The 27,360-nt window shown below is 35.4% G+C and overlaps 1 protein-coding gene across 3 annotated transcripts in view; it reads right to left on the bottom strand.

Annotated features, from left to right (window-relative positions):
- The window catches only part of KLHL5 (kelch like family member 5), a 68,262-nt gene that overhangs the window by 18,503 nt on the left and 22,399 nt on the right, over positions 1 to 27,360 (bottom strand). For 2 of the 3 annotated variants that reach the window (XM_069493989.1, XM_069493986.1), the window contains exons 2-6: positions 19,090 to 19,272; positions 16,444 to 16,580; positions 15,694 to 15,890; positions 11,282 to 11,494; positions 494 to 680 (exon numbers count right to left, since the gene is read on the bottom strand). In XM_069493989.1, coding sequence (XP_069350090.1) covers positions 494 to 680; positions 11,282 to 11,494; positions 15,694 to 15,890; positions 16,444 to 16,580; positions 19,090 to 19,232 — 877 coding nt within the window. In that variant the 5' untranslated portion in view covers positions 19,233 to 19,272. The remainder of the gene's footprint in view (positions 1 to 493; positions 681 to 11,281; positions 11,495 to 15,693; positions 15,891 to 16,443; positions 16,581 to 19,089; positions 19,273 to 27,360) is intronic. The other variant, XM_069493988.1, reaches the window with a different exon arrangement.

Genomic DNA, 27,360 nt, shown 5'->3' on the forward strand with positions numbered 1-27,360 from the left:
TGTTCTCAGACTATCGCCCACTAGTCTCAGCATCCATTGATGATTATTGACTGAATCAGTTATTATTATGATGGCTGCCAAATGGTAATTTTTCTAATGTCATTTTTCTTTCCACATTTATTAGTTGGCACTCCACTGTAAGAAAGAGCTTTCTCTTCTCCCTTCTTTATTTGTATCAGTGTGGACTCATGGATACTTATTCATTTAATAGGTTATTATCTTTTACTATCATGATTTATATCAACGCTCAAATTATTCCAGATTCGGACAGTGGTTGCCTCTACACACTGCTTCCTCTGTCTTTTGACCTGTTTCCATCATTCTTTGAGTAATTCCTTATTTTCTGGCACTAGAGGAGGTCCTAGGCTTATCTTATACTTTTTCTGCCCCTGTCCTACAACCAGCCATTTCTCCAAATAACTTTCTGGCCATATATATTACTTATTAAAATTCCTTTTTTTTCTGTCCCCCAAAATAAAAGATTATTCAATACCTTTTGTTGAATCCATTCCTCCAACTGCAAATAATGTGCCAACAGTTGACTTCCTTGGTTTTGTCCGAGGACTTTGTAACATGGGTCGTCTCTCTGGTAATAAATGATACTTCATTGCTTCCATAATGAGTTTCTGACACTCTATATCATCCCGAAAAAGTGCATTATTTTCCATGTCTGCCAGGAACTAGAAAAGAATAGCGAGTATACTATCAATAGCTAAGAAAATGATAAAGTTAAAAGAATAAATGATATAGTTCTTAAATGGAAATTATTTCATATTTTAAAAAATTCAAGTCTGGGCACATATTTTAAACTAAAATATGCAACACTTACAAGATTTACATTTTAAATTTTATTGGAAACCAAAACTGAGGAGCATACATGGTATACTCTAAAATCTTAATTATTAATACTATAGTGCTTATCTCTGGGCAGTAGGAATACTGGTGCTTTGAAAATAATCTTTTTACTACTTTTCTATAATTTCCAGATTTTCTAAAATAAATCATCTTTTTAAATTAGAAATAATTTTAATTGAAGAATAAATATAAGTGGGAGTTGATTAATTAGACTACATTTATCTGACTTCTCTAAACAACGTTCAAATAGCAAAAGCAAAAACAAAACTTACCAATATCTCAAGGGGCAAAGAACTCCAAATGGTTATTATCTAAAAAAATTAAAATCCCTTATGCTTCACTGAATCCTATTTAATTACACATAAATGCACACATGTGGTTACACATGCCTCTTTGTGCTCAGCACTGCACCACCCTCCCCCCTCCACCATCCCTCCCTGCCTTGTAAACAGCCTTGGATGCACCTTTCATATCTTCCTCCACACTTATATAATCCTCTACTGATCTAATTCTCATATATATGAATATACACACACATATGTAATAGGTAAACAGTTTTTTCCTTTATGGTTTTATTATATGCTTTGCTGCATCTTACCATTTTTACTCAACAGTATCTCATGAAAATTCCTCCAAGTCTTCCTGAAAAGATGTATTAATAGTTCTGATTTATTCCTTTTAATCACTGAATAGTACTCCACAGCATATAGATATACTAACTTTTTTCAGCCATTTCCTTATTTTAGATGTTCATTTTGTTTCCAGTATGTGTATACATTCATACATCTACACATGTATACACAGATACATACATACATGTATACACACTTTTTTTTATTTTGCTATGGAAAACAAGTCTTGTACAGAAGTCCTTATGTACCAATTTTACCTTTATGGAATAGATTTTTAGGAATTGAATTGACTCCAGGCAGGTCAAAAGAAGTGTGTGTGTGGGGGGTGTCACACCCCTGCTCCCCCACACACGATAAATGTCGGATTGCTTTCCAAAGAGACCGTAGCAATTCACATTTCCATCAGCCATGTCTGAGAGTGTAACATTCATGCCAGGAATAAGTGTTTTAGCTCTTTTTATTTTTGCCAATGAGATCACATTTTCCCTTTAATTTGAATTTTCCTGATGAGTAAACATAAGCATCTTTTTTATATTTTGGCCAATTGTAATTTTTCTTCTCCCTTTGTCTGCCTCCTTTTTTCTATTGTTTACCTTTTGATTGGAAATTAGTAAGAGTTCTTTATAATATATGACACTAATCCTTTATTTTTCTAGATTTATCACTTGTCTGTTGAGATTGTTTCATAATACTTTTGCTATACAGGCAGTTTTCACTTTTAGGTTATCAAATATGTATCTTTCTTTTCATAGCTTCTGAATTTCCCATCCTGGTTAGAAAGTCTTTTTGCTCCAGTTTCTGGATTTAGTCTCTTAGGTTAGCTGGCAAGATTTTATTGCTTGCTTTCTTTCATTTAGGCCACTGATCCATGTGAAATTATTTTTAATTAATTTTTAAACAGAGTATGAGTGAATGGGCATTTTTATTTTCTTTCAGGTGAATAGCCAGTTCTGTACCAGCACCATTTATTAAATAATCACCTCCATTTCCAGCTGAATTCAACCTTGGTCATATGTTACAGTCTCATAAATAGATCTCAAGATATATGAGATCTGTTTTTTGATTCGTTATTCTATTCTATCTCTTTGTCTATTCCTATTCTAACACTATACTTTATTACAGTGTCTTTATAGCATTTTTCTGTCTGATATTGTAAGTCTCCCCTTGCTGTTAATTTTCATGTGTGTGCATATATAAATATATTTTTATATTTCAGAGTATTATGGGGGTACAGATGTGTTGGTTACATGGATTGCTTTTGTATTGTTTGAATAAAAGTTACAAGTGTGCCCATCACCCAGATAGTGTACATTGTACCCGTAAGGTATGATTTCCTCCATTCCCTCCTCTCCCCATCCCCCACCTGCATGATTTCCACTGACTTTTACTTCCATCTGTGCACATGAGTGCTGACTGGTTAGTTCTAATTTAATAGTGAGTACATGGGGTGTTTGTTTTTCCATTCTTGTGATACTTCACTTAGGAGGATGGTCTCCAGTTCCATCCAGATTGTTGCAAAACGTATTAATTCATTTTTTATGGCTGAGTAGTACTCCATGGTATACATATACCACATTTTATCACTCATGAATTGATGGGCACTTGGGTTGATTCCACATCTTTTTGACTGTGAACCGTGCTGCAATAAACATTCTAGTGCAAGCGTCTTTTTGAAAAAATGACTTTTCTTCCTTTGGGTAAATACCCAGTAGTGGGATTGCTGGGTCAAATGGTAGGTCTACTTTTAGCTCTTTGAGGAATCTCCATACTATTTTCCATAGAAGTTGCACTAGTTTGTAGTCCAACCAACAGTGTGTAAGATTTCCTTTCTCTCCACATCTACGCCAACGTCTATTATTTTTGGACTTTTCTTTTGTTTGTTTGTTTGTTTTTCAGCTCATTATGGGGGTACAAAAGATCAGGCTATAAACATTGTCCATGCCTCCCCATCCCCCCGAGTCTGAGCTTCAATTGTGTCCATTCCCTAGACAGTGCACATCGCACTCATCATGTAGGTGTGCACCCATCCCCTCCCCCCACCCCATCCCCCCCAGTCAGAACTTCAAGCGTGTCCATTCCCCAGGCAGTGTGCATCGCACTCATCAAGTAGGTATACACCCATCCCTTCCACCCAGCCCCGATCTCTGTCCGATACCCAATTGGTGTTATTCCCAAATGTGCACTCAGGGAAACCAGTTTGCTGGTGAGTACATGTGGTGCTTATTTTTCCATTCTTGGGATACTTCACTTAATAGAATGGGTTCCAGCTCTCTCCAGGAGAACCAAAGAGATGTTATATCGCCATTATTTCTAATAGCTGAGCAATATTCCATGGTATACATATACCACATTTTGCTAATCCGTTCATGAATTGATGGGCATTTGGGTTGTTTCCACATCTTTGCGATTGTGAATTGTGCTGCTATAAACATTCGGGTTCAGGTGTCTTTTTTATAGAATGACTTTTGTTCTTCTGGGTAGATGCTCAATAATGGGATTGCTGGATCGAATGGTAGGTCTACTTGAATCTGTTTAAGGTATCTCCACATTGCTTTCCACAGGGGCTGCACTAGTTTACAGTCCCACCAGCAGTGTATGAGTGTACCTATCTCTCCACACCCATGCCAACATGTATAGTTTTGGGACTTTTTGATAAAGGCCATTCTCACTGGAGTTAAGTGATATCTCATTGTGGTTTTGATTTGCATTTCCCTGATGATTAGAGATGTTGAACACTTTTTCATATGTTTGTTAGCCATTTTTATATCTTCTTTTGAAAAATTTCTATTCATGTCCTTTGCCCACTTTTTGATAGGGTTGTTCGATTTTTTCTTACTGATTTTCCTGAGTTCTAAATAGATTCTTGTTATCAGTCCTTTATCTGATGTGTAGTATGCAAAAATTTTTTCCCATTCTGTAGGTGTCTGTTTACTCTCGTGACTGTTTCTTTGGCTGTGCAGAAGCTTTTTAATTTGATCAGGTCCCATTTATTTATTTTTGTTGTTGCTGTGATTGCCTTAGGGGTCTTCTTCATAAATTCTTTGCCTAGGCCAATGTCTGTAAGAGTCTTTTTGATAAAAGCCATTCTCACTGGGGTTAGGTGATATTTCATTGTGGTTTTGATTTGCATTTCTTTGGTGATTTTTATTTTTTATTTTTATAGACAGGTCTTGCTTTGTTGCCTAGGCTGGAGTGCAGTGGTGCTTTCACAGCTCACTGTAACTCCTGGGCTCCAGTGATCCTCCTGCTTCAGCCTCCTGAATAGCTGGGACTACAGGCAGAGGCCACCATGCCCATGTAATTTCTTGATTTTTTGTAGAGATGAGATACCGCCATGTTGTGCAGGCTGGTCTGAACTCCTGGCTCAACTCCTGCCTTAGCCTCCCAAAGTGCTGAGATTACAGGCATGAGCCACTGTGCCTGGCCTCTTGGCTATTTTTGAGCTTTTATTTTCCATATAAACTTACAATAAATTTATTCAATTCCCTTTCACTATCCTGATCCTCTTGGAATTCTAATAGGAACTGCATTAAGTTTATTTACTAATTTTGGGAGAATTCACATTTTTTATGACAGTAAGTCTTTCTGTTAAAGAGCCTTTCCATTTGTTGCACAGTGTTCTTCATATAGGTCTTATGCTTTCCTTTTATTAAATAAATTCCTACATATTTTATTATTTTTCATTGCTATTAAGAATGGATTTTTTTTAAATTTTCATTTTGTTTATGTTTTGCTGGAGGAAAGAAACTCTGATTGTATTTTATTCCCTTATTAAGCTCCAGTTGTTATGCATATAATCATAATTATCACCAAATATGGATAGTTTTGCATCTTTTTTTAATGTGTATACCAAATATTTTATTTTGTTATTCCAATTGCTAAAACCTTCAAAGCAATGTTAAATAATTAAGGTGATACACAGTATCCCCGTTTCTGGTTTGAATCGATACGGTTTTATTGTTTCACTATTTAGGATAATAGTTGCTGTAGCATTTAGTAATCCATCTCTATTATATTTAGATTGTCTCTATCTCTGTGTATTTTACTTGGGAGTTTTGATTTTTTGTTTTGTTTTTCGAGACAGAGCCTCACTCTGTCACTCATGCTGGAGTGCACTGGTGCTATCCTAGCTCACTGTACCCTGAATTCCTGCACTCAAGTGATCCTCCTGCCTCAGCCTCCTGAATAGCTGGGACTAAAGGTGCACACCACCATGCCTGGCTAATTTTTAAAAAAATTTTTTTGTAGAGACGGGATCTTGCTATGTTGCCCAGGCTGATGTCAAACTCCTGGGCTCAAGTGATCCTCCTGCCTTGGCCTCCCAAAGTGTTGGGATTGCAGGCATGAGCCACCTTGCCTGGCCCTACTTTGGAGTTTTAAATTAAGAATGCTTGTTAAATTTTTTCCAAATACCTTTCATAGATTGATTGATATGATCATATGGCTTTTTCTCCTTTTAAGTGATTGATGTAATAATTACTTTCATAATCATTCCTGTATTCCCGGAAAAAGACCTTCCTGGTCACAATGTATTATCCTTTTGATACACTGCTTGATTGTATTAGACAATGTATTTCTTTACAGTTTTATTGAGGTATATTTTAAATATCATAATTCATTTACTTTAATATATAATTCAATGATTTTTAATAAATTTAGCAAGTTGTAGAACCAGTACCATCAAACAGTTTTGAAACATTTTCACCACCTCAGTTAGATGCCACATGCCTGTTTACTGTTCATCCTCTTTCTTACCTTTTGTCCCAAGCACTGATATGTATTTGCCTTTTCTAGACGTTTTATATAAATAGAATCATACAACATGTGGTCTCTTGTGACTTGTTTTTTTCACTTAGCATATTTTTCAGGGTTTTCCATGTTGTAGCATGTATCAGTACTTCATTTCTTTTTATTATTGAATAATAATTCATTGTATGGATAGACCTCATTTTATCTATGTATTCACCAGTGGATGGATGCTTAGGTTGTTTCAGTTTCAGGCTTTTATGAATAAAGCTTCCGAGCATGTTTGTGTACAAGTCTCTGTGTAGACATATGTTCATCTCTCTTGGGTAGATATCTAGGAATAGAATTCCTGGGTCATACGGTAAATTTATGTTTACCTTTTTATGAAACTGCCAAATTGTTTTCTCAAGTGGATGCACCACTATATAATCCCACCAGCACTATATGCAGGTTCCTGTTTCTGTATATCCTCACGAGCAATTGTTACTGTCTGTTTCTTTATTTCAGCCATTCAGGTAGATGGATATTGTAGTTTTATTTTGCATTTCCCTAATGACTAATGATGTTGAGAATATGTTCATGTTTTGATAATGGAAGAGTCTTTAACAAAAGTCACTCTTAAAAATTTATGGGATTTAGAAACCAAGCACAGCATACCAAAGGCAAAAAAGTCAAACTAAGACATAAGTCCTGGCCAGGCATGGTGGCTTATTCTTGTAATCCCAGCACTTTGGGAGGCTGAGGTGCAAGCATCATTTGAGGCCAGGAGTTCAAGACCAGCCTAAGCAAAAAAAATAGAAAAATTAGGCAGGTGTGGTGGTGAGCACCTGTCGTCCCAGCTACTCGGGAGGCTGAGGCAGGAGGATGGCTTGAGCCCAGGAGATTGAGGTTGCTGTGAGCAGTGACTGTGCCACTTATATAATTCCTTTAGCCCTTTCTAAATAAAAATAAAATGAAAAAAATAATAGGTAAAGTCTTGGGAGACTTAGTAGTAATGGCAATTTGAAGTAAAATATATTTCCTAGCATGCTGACAGTCTCTATAATTTAAGAATAAATGAGACTTATTATATTTAAGTAAAGAGATAAAAATAATAGAAGAAAATATAAAGCCATTAATCCAGAGATCAGATTAATCAAATGCAAGGTAACAGATTATCATTCAGAAAATTATTCACAAGGCAATGAGAGAGAACTACAAAATATACTCTGCATTTCTGGTGAATACTAAATGCCTTCTCTGCCATAGGAGAATGGCAAATTATTAAAATGCAAGCCTTTAGAATACAGGAGAAACATCTGTATTTTGTGAATTTTTATCTTCACTCCCATACTTGTTCACCATATGACCGTTTCTCTAAATTGTCCCCTCAGACACAAACAAGATGTGAATTATTTATGAACTCTACAGACTTTCAAAAAAATGTTTTGGTATCAAAAATTTGTAAACTAAAAGAATGCTAAAGGTAAATACTGACTTATTTATATTTCTGGCTTTTAGTAGAAAACAATAGAGCACTGAGAACTGAGAGCAGAATAGTAAAGACCAAGATACTTGTAAATTTAGGCTAACACTGGGAATGCTGAATAATTTAGATGTCCAGATCTTTTGAATAATATGTATATGTCCTAGTATTTCTGTTCACATTGTTTAAAATTTGATCAAGTTGAAAGTTTGGAATGCCTTCAAGAGTAAAATGACATGACCATGAACACTTGTCTTCTGGATTATTCAGAGTTAAACAAAAGCCCACACTGAAGTGAACGTTTGGTAGAGGATTACAATTACATGCATTATTTCCTAGGCCATTTTAAGGATCTACTGTTGGAGACACTATCATAATAAAATTATTATATGTAAGTTGAACCCCTTCTAGCTGGGCTAAATAGAATGTTTCATATTAACAGGGTAGGCCAAAACCTCATTTAGTCAGTATCACTGAGAAAGGAACTATTTGACAAAGTAAATTCATTAGGTAACTAGACCTAACCTCTATTTGAAAAATATTGGTCATTTATTGTCTAATGATAGGCATTATACAATTTAATAATTGTTACATTTTCCTACCTTTAAAAATAAAACATGCAGAATACAATCCAACATTTTCTTGATGATTTTAGTGTCTACTTCAAAGCTTTATTACTTGATAACTCTAATTCTGCAATCTTGCCCTTCACTTTTACCAAAGGGGGGGAAAAAAAAAACCACACTGCCAGTATCTCTAAATGTCACAATACTGCAACATAGTTTTAATATCACCATAGGAAAAAAAGTGTGGCTAAGAAAAGTGAAGTAGTTAAATTATACAGGGCAATGTGGCTTCCCTCACCACTACTCATCCGTGGAACAGTCGTTTTCAAACTTGAGGATGCATCAAAGCCACTGGAGGACTTACTAAAACACAATTTGGTAGACCCCACCCCTGGAGTTTAACATTCAGTTGGTGTGAGGCGAGGCCCAGTAATCTGCATTTTAAACAAGTTCCGAGGTAGTGCTGGTTCCATACTTGAGAACCACTGGGCTAATCCACTGGATTTTCCCTACTTATTTGTCTTTTCTGTTGCATCTGAGCAAGTTAAAACTTCCTCCTTTTTGAAGTTGGAATCAATTTTTAGTAGCACTCCAGTTATTTAGCCAGGTTTGGGGACAACCACTAAATATTAGTGTTTCCAGGCATTCCATCCCTAGCACTCCTGAGTTCTCCTTGGCCAGTGTCATTCTCTTGCCTTTGGTTTCAACAACCTAAATAAGTAGTTTTCAAAGTTTCTTCTTAGACTCTAAGAGGATTAAAGGTGCCAAGAAGCTTTGGGAACATGATTGTCCCACTTCCTCACCCTCTATTCCTTGTCTCAATTGATAGCACCTCCAGTAACCTAGTTGCACAAATCTGAATTATGCTGGACCCCCCTTTTTTGGTACCCCTCACCATTCAGTCAGTCATTAAGTTGCATCAATTTGACCTCCCAAATAGCTCTTAAGCCTAGTAATTTCTGTCAACTTCCACTGCCAGAGAGTGCCTAATTCACTTGTCTGAATTCCAAGTCTTTCTAATGGGTTTCTAGTTTTGACCCCTCCAACCTATTCTACACAATGCAGTCATAGTAATCCTTCCAAAATAAATTTATAATTATGTCATTCCCTCTTAAAAATCCTTTGGTGCTTCCCCATTGCTTTTAGGATAAAATCTAAGCTCCTTGGCCTGACTAGGGGTTCTTCATGCTCTGGTCCTGTGCCCTTTCCAGCCTCACCTTACCTTTGCCTCCTTTTATTTCTGCACTCTAGCCATGCAAACTACCTTCAAATTCCAGAACAATATGTTCACTCATGACTCCATAACCAGTACAATCTCCTCTGTCTCCTGTGTATTGGATGGCTACTTCACAACGCAGAGCAAGTGACACTTTAGGAAGTTCTGCCTGCTTCCCTGCCACCAGTTTGGGTGGGCTACTTCTATTATTTTCATAATGCTGTGTTCATCTATCTGTCACAGACTTCATTATAACCACTGATTTATTTTTCAATCTATTTCTTCCTCTATCTGATACCTCCCCCCAACAATCTTACACATAGTACATTCTAGAGGCAGAATGGTTTAGTGGAAAAGGCACAGAACTGTACTTGAGTTCAAGTCCCACCTCTGCCTCTCATTAGCTCTACGATGTTAGCCAAGGAGCAAAGCCAAATAAAACTACAATGCAGAAGGAGAGGAATTTATGCAATTACTTTGTGACTTTGAACATACGGTTTTACTTTTCTGGTCTGTCACTTCATTTGTACAACAGGTGTTGGACTAAAAGATCTCCAAAGTGCCTTTCGACTCTAAGAACTTATGGCTATAAATATCAGCAGCATCCTGGATAACAAAAATTTTACAGGTCTGTGGAGCATCATGCAGATAAAATATTTGAAACTACAGAATTGCAGTAAATTTTCAGGTTACTTAATTGCATGGATTCTTTTCAAAGTCTAACAGGATTTTTCAGATTTCATTTTATTTCCTCTAGAAAGAATAAAAAAATTTGCTAAGTAGCAGTAAAAATATAACTCCCTTCTTTAAATCTGATTTCAAGAGAAACATTTTATTATGTTATTCTTCCTGAATTGTCATCAATTCATGTGGTTTCACTCCTGTGTATTCATACAATACTCTACCTCTGAAAGGAGAATTCTTATAAAGCATCACCACTGATTATTCTCTGTAAGGCAGAGAGCAAGCAGTAACTTTTGCTCACAACCTTGGAAAATAATACATTATGTTCAAGATAAATACAAGTAAGATAATACTTATGGCTCCTTAAATAAGAAAAGAAAAGAAAAGAAAGTCTGACCTTGAACAGTAACAGCTGATTCCTTCTCTCTTTCTCCATTTAAGGCCTTGAAATAGGCAGCAAAGTATGCAGGGAAAATTTTTGTATATTTCAGTGAAAATTATAAAAAGGGGAAACTATGTATATAAATACATTATGACTGATTGCCTTGAATGTACCAACTAGATATCTTTTAATTCTTAATGATAATAATGATATTATTTATAGCACATTTTATTTTACAGAACATGTTTCTGAGCCTCATAATAATTCTGTGAGATAGGGAGGATATTATGAAGAAACTGAGGTGTGTGAATATGCCAAGTAACAGAGTTTTAAAATGTCAGAACTGGAATATTATCATATCTTACTAATCTATATGTCATCAGAATCCAGTATTTAGTGGATACTTAATAAACATGTGGCAAACGAATTAATCTAAATTTTCTGGTTCCTAGATTCCAGTGTTTTCCTTTTATTAGCAGCTTTACTAATTTTCCTCCAATTGGTAGGATAGGTTTATAGCTGAGTCAAATAAAATTATTAACCCCAAACCAAGAATGTTAGTTAATTGATACAATGTAGGTAGCTAGACTTTCTGGATTGAAAATGTAAGCAGAACTTTGTTACCTTACTATCTTTTCACCTACACATTTCATGGGAATGTATACAGGCAAAGGAATATTCAAAGGAATATATATAGGCAAAGAAAAAATCTATAAACAAATAACTATTAATTACCTGTGGTGCAAGAAGAGGTAGCCTAATATAAGCCAGAAGTTTACTGAGATCTTTCCGTCTCTGTTCCAAATCATGACGGACCCAAGTAAGAAGTGCATTCAAAATAGTCTCCTCATTAGGAATGTTCATGTCATCACTGGCCAAGAGCTTTGCAATTTCGCTGGCTGGTAATAATACAAATTCCTGGTTTCTGATTACTTCCATAAAATGCTCCTAGAGGGAAGAAATAGCAGATAAACTATCGTTTCTTCTGCCCATCACAGTTTATTTAAAAGAAACTAAAATTTTTTTTGTATTAGATGCCAAAACATAATTTATATTTAAGACCTTAAAATGTATTTCCACCTACTAGGAAAGAAACACAGCAGAAAAAAACATTTAAACTGCAATTATGTTGATAAACATATATAAGTAGAATTAAGGTGTTGTATCACTGATTACATTTTTAAAAAGGGCCTGAGACATTTAGGTACCATTTTGCCTAAGTAAGAAAATAGTTTTGGCAAGTCTTTTAAAGGACGATAGAAAAAAATGAATTAGACACTAAGATGTCTGATATTCTACCATCAGAAGTTAGTTTGGATTTGTGGTTCCTTAAAAATTTGGCCAACAGTGGAGCCAAATGCCTGGATGAGCTTAAAGTTATTTCTCTTACTCAGAAATGTGCTCCAGGCTGGCTAGATTTCCCAAGACCACTCTAGACCACAGAAGTCTTCCCAGACCCTGCTCAGAAAAAGTACTGGTCCTCAGGGCTATCTTAGAACCAAACTGGTCTTTGAGACTGTTTTAATGTTATTTATACGACCATCCAGAATTTTAGGTCTGTTTTGAAATTTTTAAATCTCTTCTAATCTGATTTCTTTACAAAGTTCTTTGGTCTCATAGGAAGACGAACCAAAGCAAAAGTGCTGACTTAGAACGTACTGGGACCAGAACCGAAGATGACTCAGTCCTGGACTCATGCTAGAATCAAGCTCTTTATAATTTGAAATGGGAGCTAGAAATGGCCCTGGGTGTGAGGTGACCTTTATAGGGTATTATGCGAAATAATCTGGAGAGAAGGAAAATATACTCTCCAATTTGAATGGTCACAAATCTTAATGCATGGATAGTTGGCACAGTTATAACACAAATGCAAATGGTAGACATATTGTCCCTTAATGTTTTTCTTCTACTTCCTAATGTACTGTCACTGTCTCAGCATGCAGAGTTGTAGTAAAGTGGCTAAGGCTATTTAAATTAGGGCTAGAGTAAGGACTATCCATAACTATCCTCCATATTAAAATGAGAATTACATTTTCTGCATAGCCTGTGGTAACCTGAGTGAGATACTGATCTAAAATATATCTTGGGTTGACATTCCTTTCAGCAGAAATTCTTAAGAGGAAAACCATTCATGAATAATTAACTAAATTCAATTGCTTCAATTTATCATGATTTGTTAAAAGAGGCCCAAATGAGTCTATTTTAAATGACTGATTACCATTTTCAGAAATATATTTTAATAAAACCTCAGTGCTGGAATAGCTTTAAGCAAACTGTTCTACTCAACTGTATACTGACATTATAAAATGATTTGGTAACACATAGCAAGAACCATAAAAATGTTGGAACTCTCAACCCAGTTATCCTCCTTGTAGTTTAAACCTTAATAAATTTGTAAGCAGAACACAAAACTGAATATCCAATAATGCTTCTCTGTATTATTATTAATAATGGTAAAAAGTGGGAAAATAGCCTAAATGTTCAGCTATAGGGAATGTGTATTAAAAAGGCATTAAAAACTTCAAGGACAAAGACCACATAGCTACATGGAAAGATATTTATTATACAATGTTAGGTGAGACCCTGAAGAAATCAAAATAATATACATTTCTAATTGCTTAAGGGTTTAGTATATAGTATAATCAACATATTTATATAATACTGGTGCGACTATTGCCATACTTTTAAATGGTATTAATTGCATTTCATTAGTAAGAAAAGGACTGTTATATAAATATTCATTTGACAAGTTATTTGTTGATATATTTGAGAACAATGCTCATTACACTCTAGTATAATTTATATTAAGTGAAAATTGAGTGTTCAACAATTTATGAAATACTACCAAACTCAAGATTCAACACAAAGTGTTTTTCAAAAATATTAATTTGGTTTTGAAGCAGCTAATTTAGCAGAATTCAATGCTTTTATAAGTTTTCTAGATTGAGAAACAAAATTTTCAAGTTTGAAATTAAGTGTTTATATTTGTTTCATAAATCCATAATGGTATTAAATAGTTATAATGATAATAATCAGTGTTTTTAGAGGCAAATGACTTGCTCCAGGTCATGTTTAGTGGCGGTTAGAATGAGAAGAAAGGTTTCCGGATTCCAGGATCCTGAGGAAGAACTCATCCTCCCCTCCTTGTGTCCGTGCAGGGTGGGGGAAACCCCAGCACATGCGCCACTCACTGAGGGACTCGCTGGTGCGGCACTACGCTCACTTCATGTTTCACCACCATTTCGTGATACAAACAAGTATCATGCTGCCAAACATTTGCTGGCATTGTGCCCTTTCCCCCTTTGGAATAGTTTTAAGCAAATGAAGTTACTGAAGGATTTATTTAAATTGAAGATTGAATTTTGCTATACATTCTCATTCAGTTCCCATAGCAACAATTCAAATCAGACAATCTGCCTCTAAATTACTTATTGTTATTAGAATTCAATTTCATGTCTCTGTTAAAACTGAATAACATAAAATAATGGCCTTGAGAAAAGAAATTTACCCCAACTAATTGGCTAGGAAAATAGGTTTAAAAACATCTAGCTAATTTAAATGTATGTGTAAACCATAAAGCAGCAATTGTGCCTCTACTGTAAACAGGAGTGACCTAAATGCATACAAACATTTTCAAGTGAATAAAACATCTTCCTGGGAAAAAGATACTACTTAAATTATGAACTTAATTATGAAGGAAAAAAAATCTTTATTCTATTAATATTTATTTATATTCATCTTGTTCCAAAAATATTTGAAACTGCAGGTGTGAGGTTAAAATGAGAAATTTACAAAGAATGATAAAGACTGAGAAGGGAGAACCTTTCAATGGACTTAATTTTCAAAATGTTGACCTAGCACCATTCTAGGTCTGTATATTTTTGTTCTGTTGCACAATGTCTTATTTTTTCAGTTGAGGCCTTAGGACGATCATAAACAAGAAACATTTCCTGAGAAGTGATTACACCACAGGGAAAAAACCAGTCATAAAGGGTGTGGTTTCATATGAGTGCTTTTGTTCCCTCACATAAATCCCAGCTGTGATGAATGAAGTAACTCTGTATAATGATGATGACAATGCGATGGTATTTATTGACTAGGTATATGACGTGCCAATCACTGTTCTGAGTGTTAAACTTCCATTAATTCACTTAATCCTCATATCAAGCTTATGAAGTAGAATTAATCTTCCCAATAGTTTGTAAATACCTATGCTTACGATTTGTCTAAATCTCTATTTCTCTAATGAAAGATTCCTAAAGCACCATCAATCTCTTCATAACCCAACCAACTCAATGGAAGGATGGAGGAAAGGGTAGATCAAATAACATTTCCTAAAAGTGGATAAAATCAGTAATATGGATATCTGTACATGTACGTGAATGCTCACATTCTTTCTTCTCTTAGAGACTGTATTGCCTTAGTTTAAGCATTTAAAACAACAGTCTTCAATCATTGTCCGTAATGTGGCAACGGGCTCATTCCTTAAAAATCCACATACTCTCCCTTCCCCATACCCCTCAACTATTAAAACCATGAAGGCTGGCCCAAACAATAAGCCCTCAATATGCCCTTATTTTCTTGCTATCCTAGACCAATCCGTATTCCACTGTCCTTCAGGCTACTGGAACAGAACCTCCTCTATGATCTATCTTGAGTATATAATTTGGTACAATTAATAACATCATTCAACATGGCTACAAATACTTCTTACATATGATCAGATTTATCCTTAATAAAAAGTCTCCCATTCAACCTCTACCAATATGCTACAACCACTATCACCAATCTCTATCAGTGAATATGTGAACAATTCTGAAATTTATCCATGTGCTATAAGGTAAAATGTCTGGAGAAGTCCTGCTTTAAAAAGCAGCAGATCTGAAAACCTGAAATGGAACAGTTCTGGGCCACTGTTCTGCTTCCTAATGACTGTAATAACTTAGGGCTTGACTCACATATCCAGGAGAAGTATTACTTGGAGTTTTCCCCTCATAACTCAATGAAAATGTGACACACTAGACAGTGAACTTGAACCTCAAGACATGCGGCAGAGCCATGGGAGAACAGCAACATGGAGATAAGTCTGCAGCAATGAGGAATGAGGCAGAGAGGATGTGCTTTCCTGCTTTTCAAATCATACATACCATAGTGTAATTGTGAGCCACTTTATGCAAATCTGTACAACCTTGGGCGTCAGCAAAAGAGCGGATTCCCAGACAGTTGGATGGGTGAAGCTGTTTCATTAAAAACTTACAGCATGCTTCCACAACCTGCGAAAGCTGAAGAAGGCAAGCTGTAGATAACAGGCACTCAATATTATCTTCTTTTAATTCAAGGCGGCCTTCATGACAAAAAGAAATTCCATTAGCTATGGAACTACATTAATCCTATTTTATAAAATAACTGATGTTAACAGTAGTATTTCTAAATAAGAGCTCATTACATGTATTACAGACCTAGATGGTTTAAGACATTCAAACAAGAAAAAACAAGTATTAAATGTGGAAAAAATTTATTATCTCTTTGTGATCTCTACTAAAATAAAAAACTGTAAAATAATGGCGTAATTTCAGAATTTTAAAATGATGCGTTAATTAGTAATTTACATGTAGTATATACTTGTATAATTTTCAAATTTTAAATGTAAAACTTTGACATTACATAATTCATCTAATTATTACATTAATATTTTAAAATACCATTCAAGAGCTTAATTATGATAATCATTTTTAAGGTTTTAATATGGAGATTTTAACCTATACAGGTATCACCAGAAGTGGTGACAGCAACAGCAGAATTAACTGTTAACTATGGCATGATTTATTAGAAGAAGAAATCTGAAATCTAATAATATAAATCTAAGAAGTTTTAATTTGCATTTTCAGGCTTATTACCTGTATATGCATACTGAATCAAGGACCATAATGAATTCGGTTCTACACCTTCCATTTTTATTTCTTCTTGTCTTGCTTCTCTGACATCATTAGTAAACATGGCGGCAAAATAATCTGACACAGAGGAGAGCACCAATCTGAGAACACATTGGGAAAAAGAATCAGTGACCACATTAAAGTTCATGTTATTAATAAATGCTACTGTTTCTTCTTCTTTTTTTTTTTTAAATTCCTTACCCATGGAAAGTGCATGGTACTGGAAATGCATCTTAAGTTTGACAAATTGCTTTATGGTCTACTTCTTTCCTTTGAATAATAAATTACCATTCCTGAAAATTTTCTGCTGAGGTAAATGGTTTACCTGCTTGCTATTCAAATATCGCTTTATAACATCCAGAAGACAAGCTACAAGCCCATAGCATTAAATCAACTATATACAAAAAGGAAAAAATATAAAGGTTATTTTCTGTTTATCATTTTTGAAAATAACCTAAGGTATTTTTTTAAAAATTTAATCATAGCAGTAAATACATGAGAGACATTTGAAAATTATTTCAGCAAGTTATTTTTAACTTTATGATAATTTTTATTATTATATTATTTTTGTATTTTATTATATATTTGTTATAACACCCTAAAACTACAGTATTTTGCTATAATATGTATTATCTATGTCTCTTCAGATTTTTGATAGTCACATAAAAATAAATTTAAGTTAGAAATATATATATATTTGAAACACACTTTTTCACTTGATAATGCCTTGAAGATATTTCCATGTCAGCATACTTTTATAGATTTACTTTATTCGTTTTTTAAAGAAATAAAAATTATAATACAGATAACAATGAAGCTCCCTTTGTGTCCTTCTCTAATTCCATTCTCCTCCCCTCCCAGGAATAGCATTGCTCAGTCATAGATTTGCCAAATTGCTCTCCAAAGTCCTGGACCAATTTAGACCCTCACAATAGTGTCAGATGTTAAAATTTTGGGCCATCTGCAGTGTTAAATAGTATCTCATTGTTTTAATTTTTATTCATCTGATTGCTAGTGAAGTTTTTCAAATGTTTACTGGCCATTCAGATTCCTTCTTCGGAGAATTGTCTATTTATTCACTCATTCATGTATTCATTCACTGAACAAATACTGATGTGTGCCCAACAAGTGCTGGCACTGTTCCAGACACTTGAGGAATATCAGGGTACAAAACAGACAAAAGGCCCCTTCTCTTATGGAGTTTTACATTTAGAGGGTAGGAAGAAAAGAGTGAACAGCAGAAGTAAATTCTGTAGTAAATAAAAGGCGGTAAGTGCTATGGGGGAAAAGTAGGGTAAAGGCAAACGGGGAAAGGGTGGTGAGTTTAAGCAGGTTGTCTCTTTGGAAGGTGACATTTGGGCAAAGATTTGAAGGAGATGCAGGGTTTAGTCATGCAGCTATCTGGGAATAGCTTTGGGGCAGGAGTAGCTGGTGCAGAAGCCCAAATGCAAGGGCAGCATGCCTGGCACATATAAGGAACTACAAGAGAAAGTGGGTGGCTTCTGCAGAGTGAGCAAGGAGAGCTGTTCTGTTCTCTAGGACAGAATGCCAGCCTGATCGTACCAGCCGCTGCACATACTTTGGTTTTCTCACACAGTGACACAGGGTGTCACTGGAGGGTTTGATCAGAGGAGCGACTGAATCTGAGTTCCTTTTTAAAGGATCACTCAGGTCTCTGTGTTAAAAACAGAATGTAGGCGAAGAGTAGATGCAGGGAGACCAGTCAGGAGGCTTTTGCATTAGTGATCTAAGAGAGACGGTGATGGCAGGTAAGGTAATGAGTTCAGTTTTGGAAATACAGAGTTTGAGATGCCTCTATGAAATTCAGGTTGAAATAGCTTTTCTAACAAACCCATGCTCGTAACATGGACTTTGGGTCACAGTATATAGCAGTATCTCAATAAATGTATGCTAACTGAGTCATTGAAAACAGTAAGACCAAGCCCATTCTTCTTAATGATTTTACTCACACTTTGGAGGGTTTAAAAAAAAAAAAAAAAAACCTTTGGGATGAGTGTTAATTAGTTTTGAAGGGCATAAAAAAACCTTTGAGAATCACAGTGGTGATTAACAATGAACAACTGAATATAGAATTATCAGAAGAAAATGAATTATTCTTTATTAAGAAGCTCTTTTCTTTTTCTTACTTTAAGAAATAATACATCATTTGTGACAAAGGCTTTTTTCCCCCAACACTGCTTTTTATACTTCCTGGAGATCAGCAAACAGAAGTTGGGATAGATGTGGCTATTTCAAAATTCTTAAGACTTTTTGCTACTCCATTTCACCAGCCTTTTTTGCTTCAACATACCCTAGTATTTACTAGGTAGAACATGGTATGAAAGCTGCTTGTAGTAGCTAAAATCTATACCAAACAATACTGACTTACCTGGGGCTCAGGTGTTTTGTTTTTGTGCTTCTACAGAGGGAAAATTGCCCTTTTAGGTTCATTTAATGTGAAATAATTTCAGATGCACTGTTTTTTGGTGGAAATCCCATGAAATATACCCCTTCCCCCAAACATAATAAATTACAGTAAGTTATCTCAACATACATAGCTAAATTATCAAAGAACTATTTTGCACACATAGACATGTTGAAAACAGCTACCTGTGAGCTGGAATTCTGCGATCACCAGCAACTAAAATTACATCACACAACTGTTTATGTCTCAAATAGTTTTCCATTTTTTTAAATGTTTGCTCAGCATGATTAAGGGCTTGGAAAAATTCATCTGATGAACATGGCTCCATAGTATGGCAGGATGACAATGTCTGGCTACTATTGGAAGTCCTGAAAAGAAAGAAAACATACATTTTGAATTATCCCTATCGCTTTAAAAAGATCTTTCCTATTCAGTCCTATTAAAGCCTTCAAATGTAATAGAAGAAATCAATGCTACCAAATCAATATTTACGTATAACATTCATCATTTTTGTCTCTTAAAACCAATGATGTTTCAAGTCATATATGTGTCTTGTGAACACTGCAAGTGAATATAACTTCTGTTAGTTAATAGCCACACATATTCTTTGTAGTACCTATTTTTGAGGTCGTTTCCCTGTTAAACCCAACATCTCTGCTGAAAAAGAGCCCAGCTATGTTCATATTGATAACCATATCTCCTAACATTATATTTAAGGGCATAAGAGATCATTCTATGAATAAAAAGGGAAGGGTTTGGTGTAATTCTTGATGGGATGGGGTATATGCCGTTTCATTCTATTCTCATCTTTGAAGGCAGGAAGGCAATTAAACTATTTTAGAGATATACATCCAAGCCATCATTTACTTAAAACATGGGCTATGTTCCACAGTTCATTTGTAAAATAGATTGTCATAAAAAGTGTTATAAATTTTTTTTTTAATTCTCTGGCCAGTTCTCAAAAGTCTAGGTAACCTATAACTTTTATTACAGGTTAAATCAACTTAATAGCCTAAGCCAGGTATCTAAAAAATTATTGGAAATTTCCAACTTATAATATGAAGTGTATGAGTTCTGTTTTCATCTGATTTACTGACGGAAATTGTAAAAAAGTAAAAAGGTTAGTACTAAGAATGAACTCCGGAGTCCATACCCCTCCCCACCCCCAACCCCAAATCGCCTCTCCAGGATCACTTAGATCAAGTAATCAACATCCATTGGTTATGCAATTAACTACAAAACCACTGACTGTGCCACAATTTAGTTCTCATTTGTCATCACATCTTCTTTTAAGGATATTGTGATTCTGACAAATGTTTGTTGAATCAAGCCTCACTATATTTTAAGAGAATCTTCTTAATGTAACTATCTAATAACCTTATCAAAAAAGAAAAAGTCATTGGATCTCTTAAAGTAAAGGGATCTGATACCAAGGAGATTAAATGCCTTGCTGAGAGTCATAGAGGCTGCTCATGGCAGAGATAGGGCTATCGTAGATACTGCTGTGTGTTTACCAAAACCCCTTCTTCTTATCCCCTGAGACTATAGCTAGACTACACTTCCAGCTACTCTTGCAATTAGGAATATGACATCACACAGCTCACCCTAGTTAAAGTGGCTAAGAACAGGGATGGCTTTCCCACACTCTCTTTCCCCATCTACAGGTTGAATGGAGAAGACTGAGGACTCAGATGAAGAAAGAAGTAAAATACATAAAAGATCACTCAAGCAAGAACACTCACATGGAACTGAAATTCGTCTGTTTTATTCCGACTTCAATCATCCCAGTCCCATGCATTCTCAGTGTCATACAAATAGGGGCACTAACTAAATGCTCTTGGAAGATACTTGTCAATAACGACAACAGAAGTGAATGTATGTGCTGTACACTATGAATATTGTTGGTGTAAGGACATGGAGAATTCAGTATAATATACTCAATTTCACATTTAAGGTCATTATTATAAAAATGTATTGAGTAATGTGTAATTTTATATGTTATTGATATAAATAAATGAGAATTCCGAACTATTTTAAAATCTAGGGGAAAGCATAACATAAGCCAAAAACTAATGGTGAAAAAAACATTTTTCAATAAAATGAAGATTTACACTGTCAAAATACTGACAAATGATTATAAGAGCATTAGTAATCTAGGGATGAGAGAAAATTACAACGTCTAACTTTTATAAGCCATAAAGTCTTCCAAAGAACAAGGTAAGGTAAATAAATCAAATACTTTTTTCTTAGGGTTCCTATATTTTACATCACATTTTTAATACTTCATATTAAATTATCATTAATGAATAGTGAGTTAACTGAATGTTTTTGAGTGATGAATTGCCATCATCTAAACATAAATGCTAATCCATGTTAAATTTGTTTTACATTGTTACTACAGGTTACTTTTGATGCTGGTATAAGCCCAATAGGTAGGCCACCTCTTTTCTTGTCAAGAACTTTTAAGGTACTTTGGTTCAGACCATAAAACAAACCAGGACAACCTAGGAAGCATTTCGGCACCTCTGGTCAGCCCTCATTCCCTGAGACTGATTCACTAGATCTGAGGTGAGGCTTGAACATTGTATTTTTAAAATAATTTTTTTTTTTTGAGACAGAGTCTTGCTCTGTTGCCCGGGCTAGAGTGCCGTGGTGTCAGCCTTGCTCACAGCAACCTCAAACTCCTGGGCTCAAGTGATCCTCCTGCCTCAGCCTCCCGAGTAGCTGGGACTACAGGCATGCGCCACCATGCCCGGCTAATTTTTTCTGTATATATTTTTAGTTGTCCATATAATTTCCTTCTATTTTTAGTAAAGACAGGGTCTCACTCTTGCTCAGGCTGGTCTTGAACTCCTGAGCTCAAATGATCTGCCCGCCTCGGCCTCCCAGAGTGCTAGGATTACAGGCATGAGCCAGCATGCCTGGCCAAAATAATTTTTATTTTTACCACTCTACAATAGATACATGTAACAGAATTCAACTTGTACACCCTAAATCCATTAAAAATCTTTAAAAAGGAAAAAGTTATTTTTAATTGAAAATAATTGTATATATTTAGAGGGTACAATGTGATGTTTTGATACCTGTACACACTGTGGACTACCAAATCAGGCTAATTAGCATGTCTATCACCTCAAATATTTCTCATTTCTCATTTAAAACTCTCTTTTAGCTATTTTGATATATACATTATTAACCATAGACACCGTGCAATAGTACACAAAAACTTACTCCTCCTGTGTAACTGTACCTACCCACCCACATTGTCTTTGGTGAGCACCATTCTACTTTCTACTTCAAAAAGTGTGACTTTTTTTCAGATTTCAAATACAGTATAAGTGAGATCATACCATTGAGCACTATTTTTTAAAAGCCCTATAGGTGATCCTAACATATATCACAGGCTGAAGACCACTGGTGTATACTTCAGTCAAGAGAGAGATATACTACAAAAATGAGCATGTGATGGACTTACAGTTCAAAATATTGATTTACACAATAGATACTTCACTTCAAATATATGTAAACTGAATTTCTTTGAATAAAATATTTTAAATGAACTATTAGAACTCAATGAAATTTGTTATTTTCAAAATGAGCATAAAAGTAAAACATCAAAATTGTTTAAACAGCTAGGCATAGTGGCTCATGCCTGTAATCCCAGCACTTTGGGAAGCTGAGGCAGAAGGATCACGAGGCCAGGAGTTCGAGACCAGCCTGGGCAACATAGCAAGCTCTCTCTACCAAAAAAAGAAAAAAAAGTGTTTATACGGTCATGCCTAGGTATCCTCAAGGGATGGGTTCCAGGATCCCTGTGGATACCAAAATCCATGGATGCTTGCATATAACCTATACACGTCTTCCCATGTACTTTAAATCATCTTTAGATTGCTTATAAGACCTAATACAATGTAAATGCTATGTAAATAGCTGTTATACTGTACTGATTTTTATTTGTATTGTTATTTATCTTTGAAATATTTTCGATCTGCAGTTGGTTGAATCTGCAGATGTGGAAGGCCTACTGTATGCATATACATTGACAAAAATGCTTCTAAAATAACATTTGAAACTTCTTTATTTGCTTTCAGATCCTCAACTGCCATCACATGTTAAACAAACATGTTATTTTAATGTGACAATTAATTCACTGAGATTTCTGGGTAATCACTTCTACTGCTCCTTATGAAGGATTAAAAGGAGTGCACAAGCTTCTGATTTGTATCCTACTGAAAAGCATGGCCCTCATTCACAAAAGCAGCATGAAAGAGGAAGGCACAGCAATACTCAATAGACCTGAAGAGCTGCAAAGCTTTCTACCAATTCTTGTTTTTCTTTTTGTTTTAAACACTAGGCACACTGTACATACACAAGAATTTACTTTAAAGCAAAAGAATTTACTGCACATCCATACAACTATCAGACCTTAGGCATCAAAGCAGTCATATACAGAGTTTTTATGTCTAGAAGGTATCTATCCAGTAATTTAACTCAACTTCTTTATTTTGCAGATGAGAAAAATTTGAGGCCCCAAATGACCAAAGTGACCAACAAAGACACATAGGCAGCTGGTTGAAAAGCCAGGATCAGAAGGTATTCAGACTTGGTAAAATCATCCACAAATGGGAACTCTTGTTCATCTTTACACTAAGGCATCAGTGAGCACCAAGGACTAAGGGTATGAAGGGAGAGTGATGGTAGAATGTGAATGAGGACAATTCAACAGGAAAAAAACATTAGAATTAAGGATCTCAGACCAAAGCCCACTGCCGTGTGACTACTACTTAGCTAGGTATAAGAGAGCAAGGTTTTCATGGGACAGAGATCCCTGGCTAATTAAACTGCTTTTAATACTCTGCCTCTGTGTAATTGACAATATTATTACTTCCTTAACTCTTTCTTTTCCTGTTACTTACTTTAGTTTAGAGGACTGAATTGGAGAGGCATTGGTGAGTGAAGTTTCCAGAGCTGTGCTGTCCAATACAGTAGCCACTAACCCCATGAGACTATTTTAATTTAATTAAATGAAATTTAAAATTCATTTCTTTAGTTGGACTAGTCATATTTCAAATGTTCTGTATTTCAAATGTTCTATATTATTTCGACTAGTGCTGGAGTCCTGCACTGGAGTAGCACAGAGTCCTACAGACCTGGACCTGGGTTCAGCTCCCACTCTGTCACTCACTGTGTATCACTCTGGACAAGTTATTTAACTTCTCTAAGCCTTACCTTCTTCAACAGCAAAACAGGAATAAGTAATGCATAGTATTTCCATTTAGGGGATCCCTCATGGGAGGATTATTAAATGAAATAATGTGTGCATAGCTCTAGCACAGAGAAAGTGCACGATCAAGGTAAGCTACGGTTAGTAGAACCTTGCCTTTCAGTGGCCACTGGCCAATGGGAAGGCCTGCAATCTCAGCCTTTTGTCTTTATACAATGTCATTTGGTTGATTTTTTAAAAAATGACCCCCAGCATTATTAATTTTTGCAACTAAATTTCATAGTTTCCATTTAAAACATCCTTTAGTAAACCCAGTAGACAGCCTAACCAACACAAGCATCTGGGAATAGGCCATTTCTATTTGGCCTATACATCAGAGAGAAAATATATTTCTCTCTGATGTCTACTTCATCTTTTACTTAATAGCAGAGGAAATACATCTAACACCTCTGCTTAGTTTTATTTATGTATTACTGAGATAGCAAATCCTATCTCAAAGAATTACATGAGATCATTCAAATCTTTTATAATACTCTTTCATTATAATGAACTATACATTGCTGAATATTCCCAGGCTACAGGGAAACATTTAATTTGTAGCTTATGTCTCTCTTTGCAGCAGGTAATGAATTTGAAAGTCAGAAAAATACCTAAACATAGAAAAAAGAGGCAAGTATCATACAGAATCAAGTCACCAATCATTTACAGGGTAACTACTAATACGCAGCATTGCACCAGTTAGAAACTACGGGGATGCTAAGAAACAAGATTCCTTAGTGAAGGGGCTTGGAATTTGGAGAGTCAAGTTCATAACTAGAAGAAATGAAAGTGCAATACCGTTTAACCCTTGTAATTCCCCCGATTTCACACGCTTGCTCATATGTGTGTGTGTTCACACAATGTGCACCAGGACCAATGTACCTTTTTATTAACTACTTAACATTTCTTTACTTTTATCACCAGAATTTGCAGTAGGGTTTCTTAATGGAGTAATTTCAAAACAAGTTTTTAAAATTACTTCACAAGAATTATACTCTATATGATTTTGAGTAGGAAAAAAGCTGCTTTGGAACTCTAAATGGTCTGTTTGGCTCACTCTTTAGGCGAGTGATTTACTCCTAGCCACCTGTGTCATAGTTTGTGGCATTCAGAAGTCATGCCTTTGCAAAAGTGCAATTACTATCTCATGAATCTTTTGGCATCTTTTACATATATTCAAACCACAAATTGCTTAGTATAGGCTAGCAGTCTCTAAATGCTTTGATGCATACCCTTTTCAGTATGATTTTAAGCATGTGCCCAAATATACAGATATTTATTACTTTATGAAAGATAAACAGATACCATTGTACAATTATTATTTATATAAAATACAAAAATAGAGATTTAAAAGATAGAATATAAACAGAAGTTCTAATATATATGTTTTTAACCGTTACTCCAAACAATCACCTTGTGCACCCCCAATTGGAGTGCAATTGCTATTGCAACATAGAGAAGGGAGAGATTAGTAAGGCCAGTGTTTGGAAAGGCAACAAGTAGCAGGTGAGATCTGAAATATATCTTGGAGTTTAGCTGGGTGAGGAAGGAGTTAGAGTTGTCCCCTTTAAGGAGGTGGTCCTCTCTGAGGAGAGGGCAAGGCAATTGTATGAAGGGAAATGGTAAGAGTTAAGGAAAAAGGATATCTTCACCCCTCCCCTTTGCAAGACAAATATATTTCGATTTGGGAATGTATAGTTTTTTTCTCCCTGGCATAGGGGCTAGAGTATCCGTGATGAAGAAAGTTAAATGCTGTGTGTAAGAACTGAATTACTTAAATAATAACCAGTGTGAAGGGGAAGGGCCAGTGGGCACTCCTATACAATGCTGTTGAGAATTAAAACAGAAATCTTCCTGAAATGTCTTTGAGAATACAAATCAAAAACCCTGAAAATGTGTACATCCTTGGGATTTTGTCCAGAGGAAATAATCATCTGTGTGTATAGAGGTCCAGCTACAGGGATGATTTATCACAGACTGCTTGTAGTATGAAAGTACTGGACACTATCTAAATTTTTTAAAAACAGAATATTGGTTAAATAAAGAAATATTCATACGTGGAAGAATGTGCAGTCCTTTGAAAAGATATAGGAGAATATTTGATGACATGGAAAGCTGACCTTGTTTTTGCCTAACTAGGATTCCCTCTTATGGTAACAGAACCCATCTCTACCTTTTGGGAAGCCACACATTCTCCACCTCAGCCCACATGGGTTGGGGAGAGTTAAGCAGCAACTGAGGCCTGGTCGATAAGAGCATCCTATCTCCGGGCAATTACCATTCCTTCGGGTGCACACACATCCTACCAAGGCCAATTAGAGTCAATTTCACTTTGTTTGTTGGCACTTTGGAAAAGAGTCACTCTCTTTCCATTGAGCCAGCTAAGCTGATAAAATGGAAACTAGGAGCTGCTAATGGCTTTCTGTTACCCACTGAGAGTCTACCTGAGATAAGGCCCTCACAAAGGAAAACAGAATTTAGAAAGGGAGAAAAACAGATGATTGGTATTACTGGAATATCTAGATCCAGCCATGTCTAAAGCTAGGCTCTAACCTTGGACTCTTTTTATTTACTTATGTGAACCAAAAATTTCTAGTTTTTGCTTAAGTCAGTTTGATTTAGGGCTTCTGTCTTTTGCAAACAAGAGAGTCCTAATTTTAAAATTTATATTAGCATAAAAAAGCAGGCTACAAAAAGTATGCACAATAAGATTGAGATTTTTATTTTAAAAACACGTATTACTACTATACATGTATAGGAAGTACATGTACCAGAAGAGCACTTCCCCAAATTAACAGTCGTCGTTTTAGCATGGCTAGGTAATTAGTGACTTTTATTTTTCCATTTTTGTTTATCTCTATTTTCTGGTGGCTCTATGATAAAAAATATATTATGTACTATGGAAAAAACTCATTTAAAAAATGAGATCCAAAAAATGCTGAAGAGTTCTATTCAGCTGTCTTTACTTCTTGCAAACCTGTTGATCGTCACCCCAAAGCCACTCTTTACTTCTCCCACAATAAATCAGTTTTAGCTGGAGACATGTCTACCCAGGTAGAGACGACATTTCTGAGCCTCTCTTGTAACTCATTGTGCCCACGTGACTAAGTTTTCAACAATGGAACATGGCAGAACTGATTTTTGCAACTTTGAAGCTGCTTAGAATGAATAATTAGCTGTATTTTAATCCAGC

Source organism: Eulemur rufifrons, chromosome 19 (assembly GCF_041146395.1).
Source record: "Eulemur rufifrons isolate Redbay chromosome 19, OSU_ERuf_1, whole genome shotgun sequence".
Taxonomy (NCBI): Eukaryota; Metazoa; Chordata; class Mammalia; order Primates; family Lemuridae; genus Eulemur; species Eulemur rufifrons.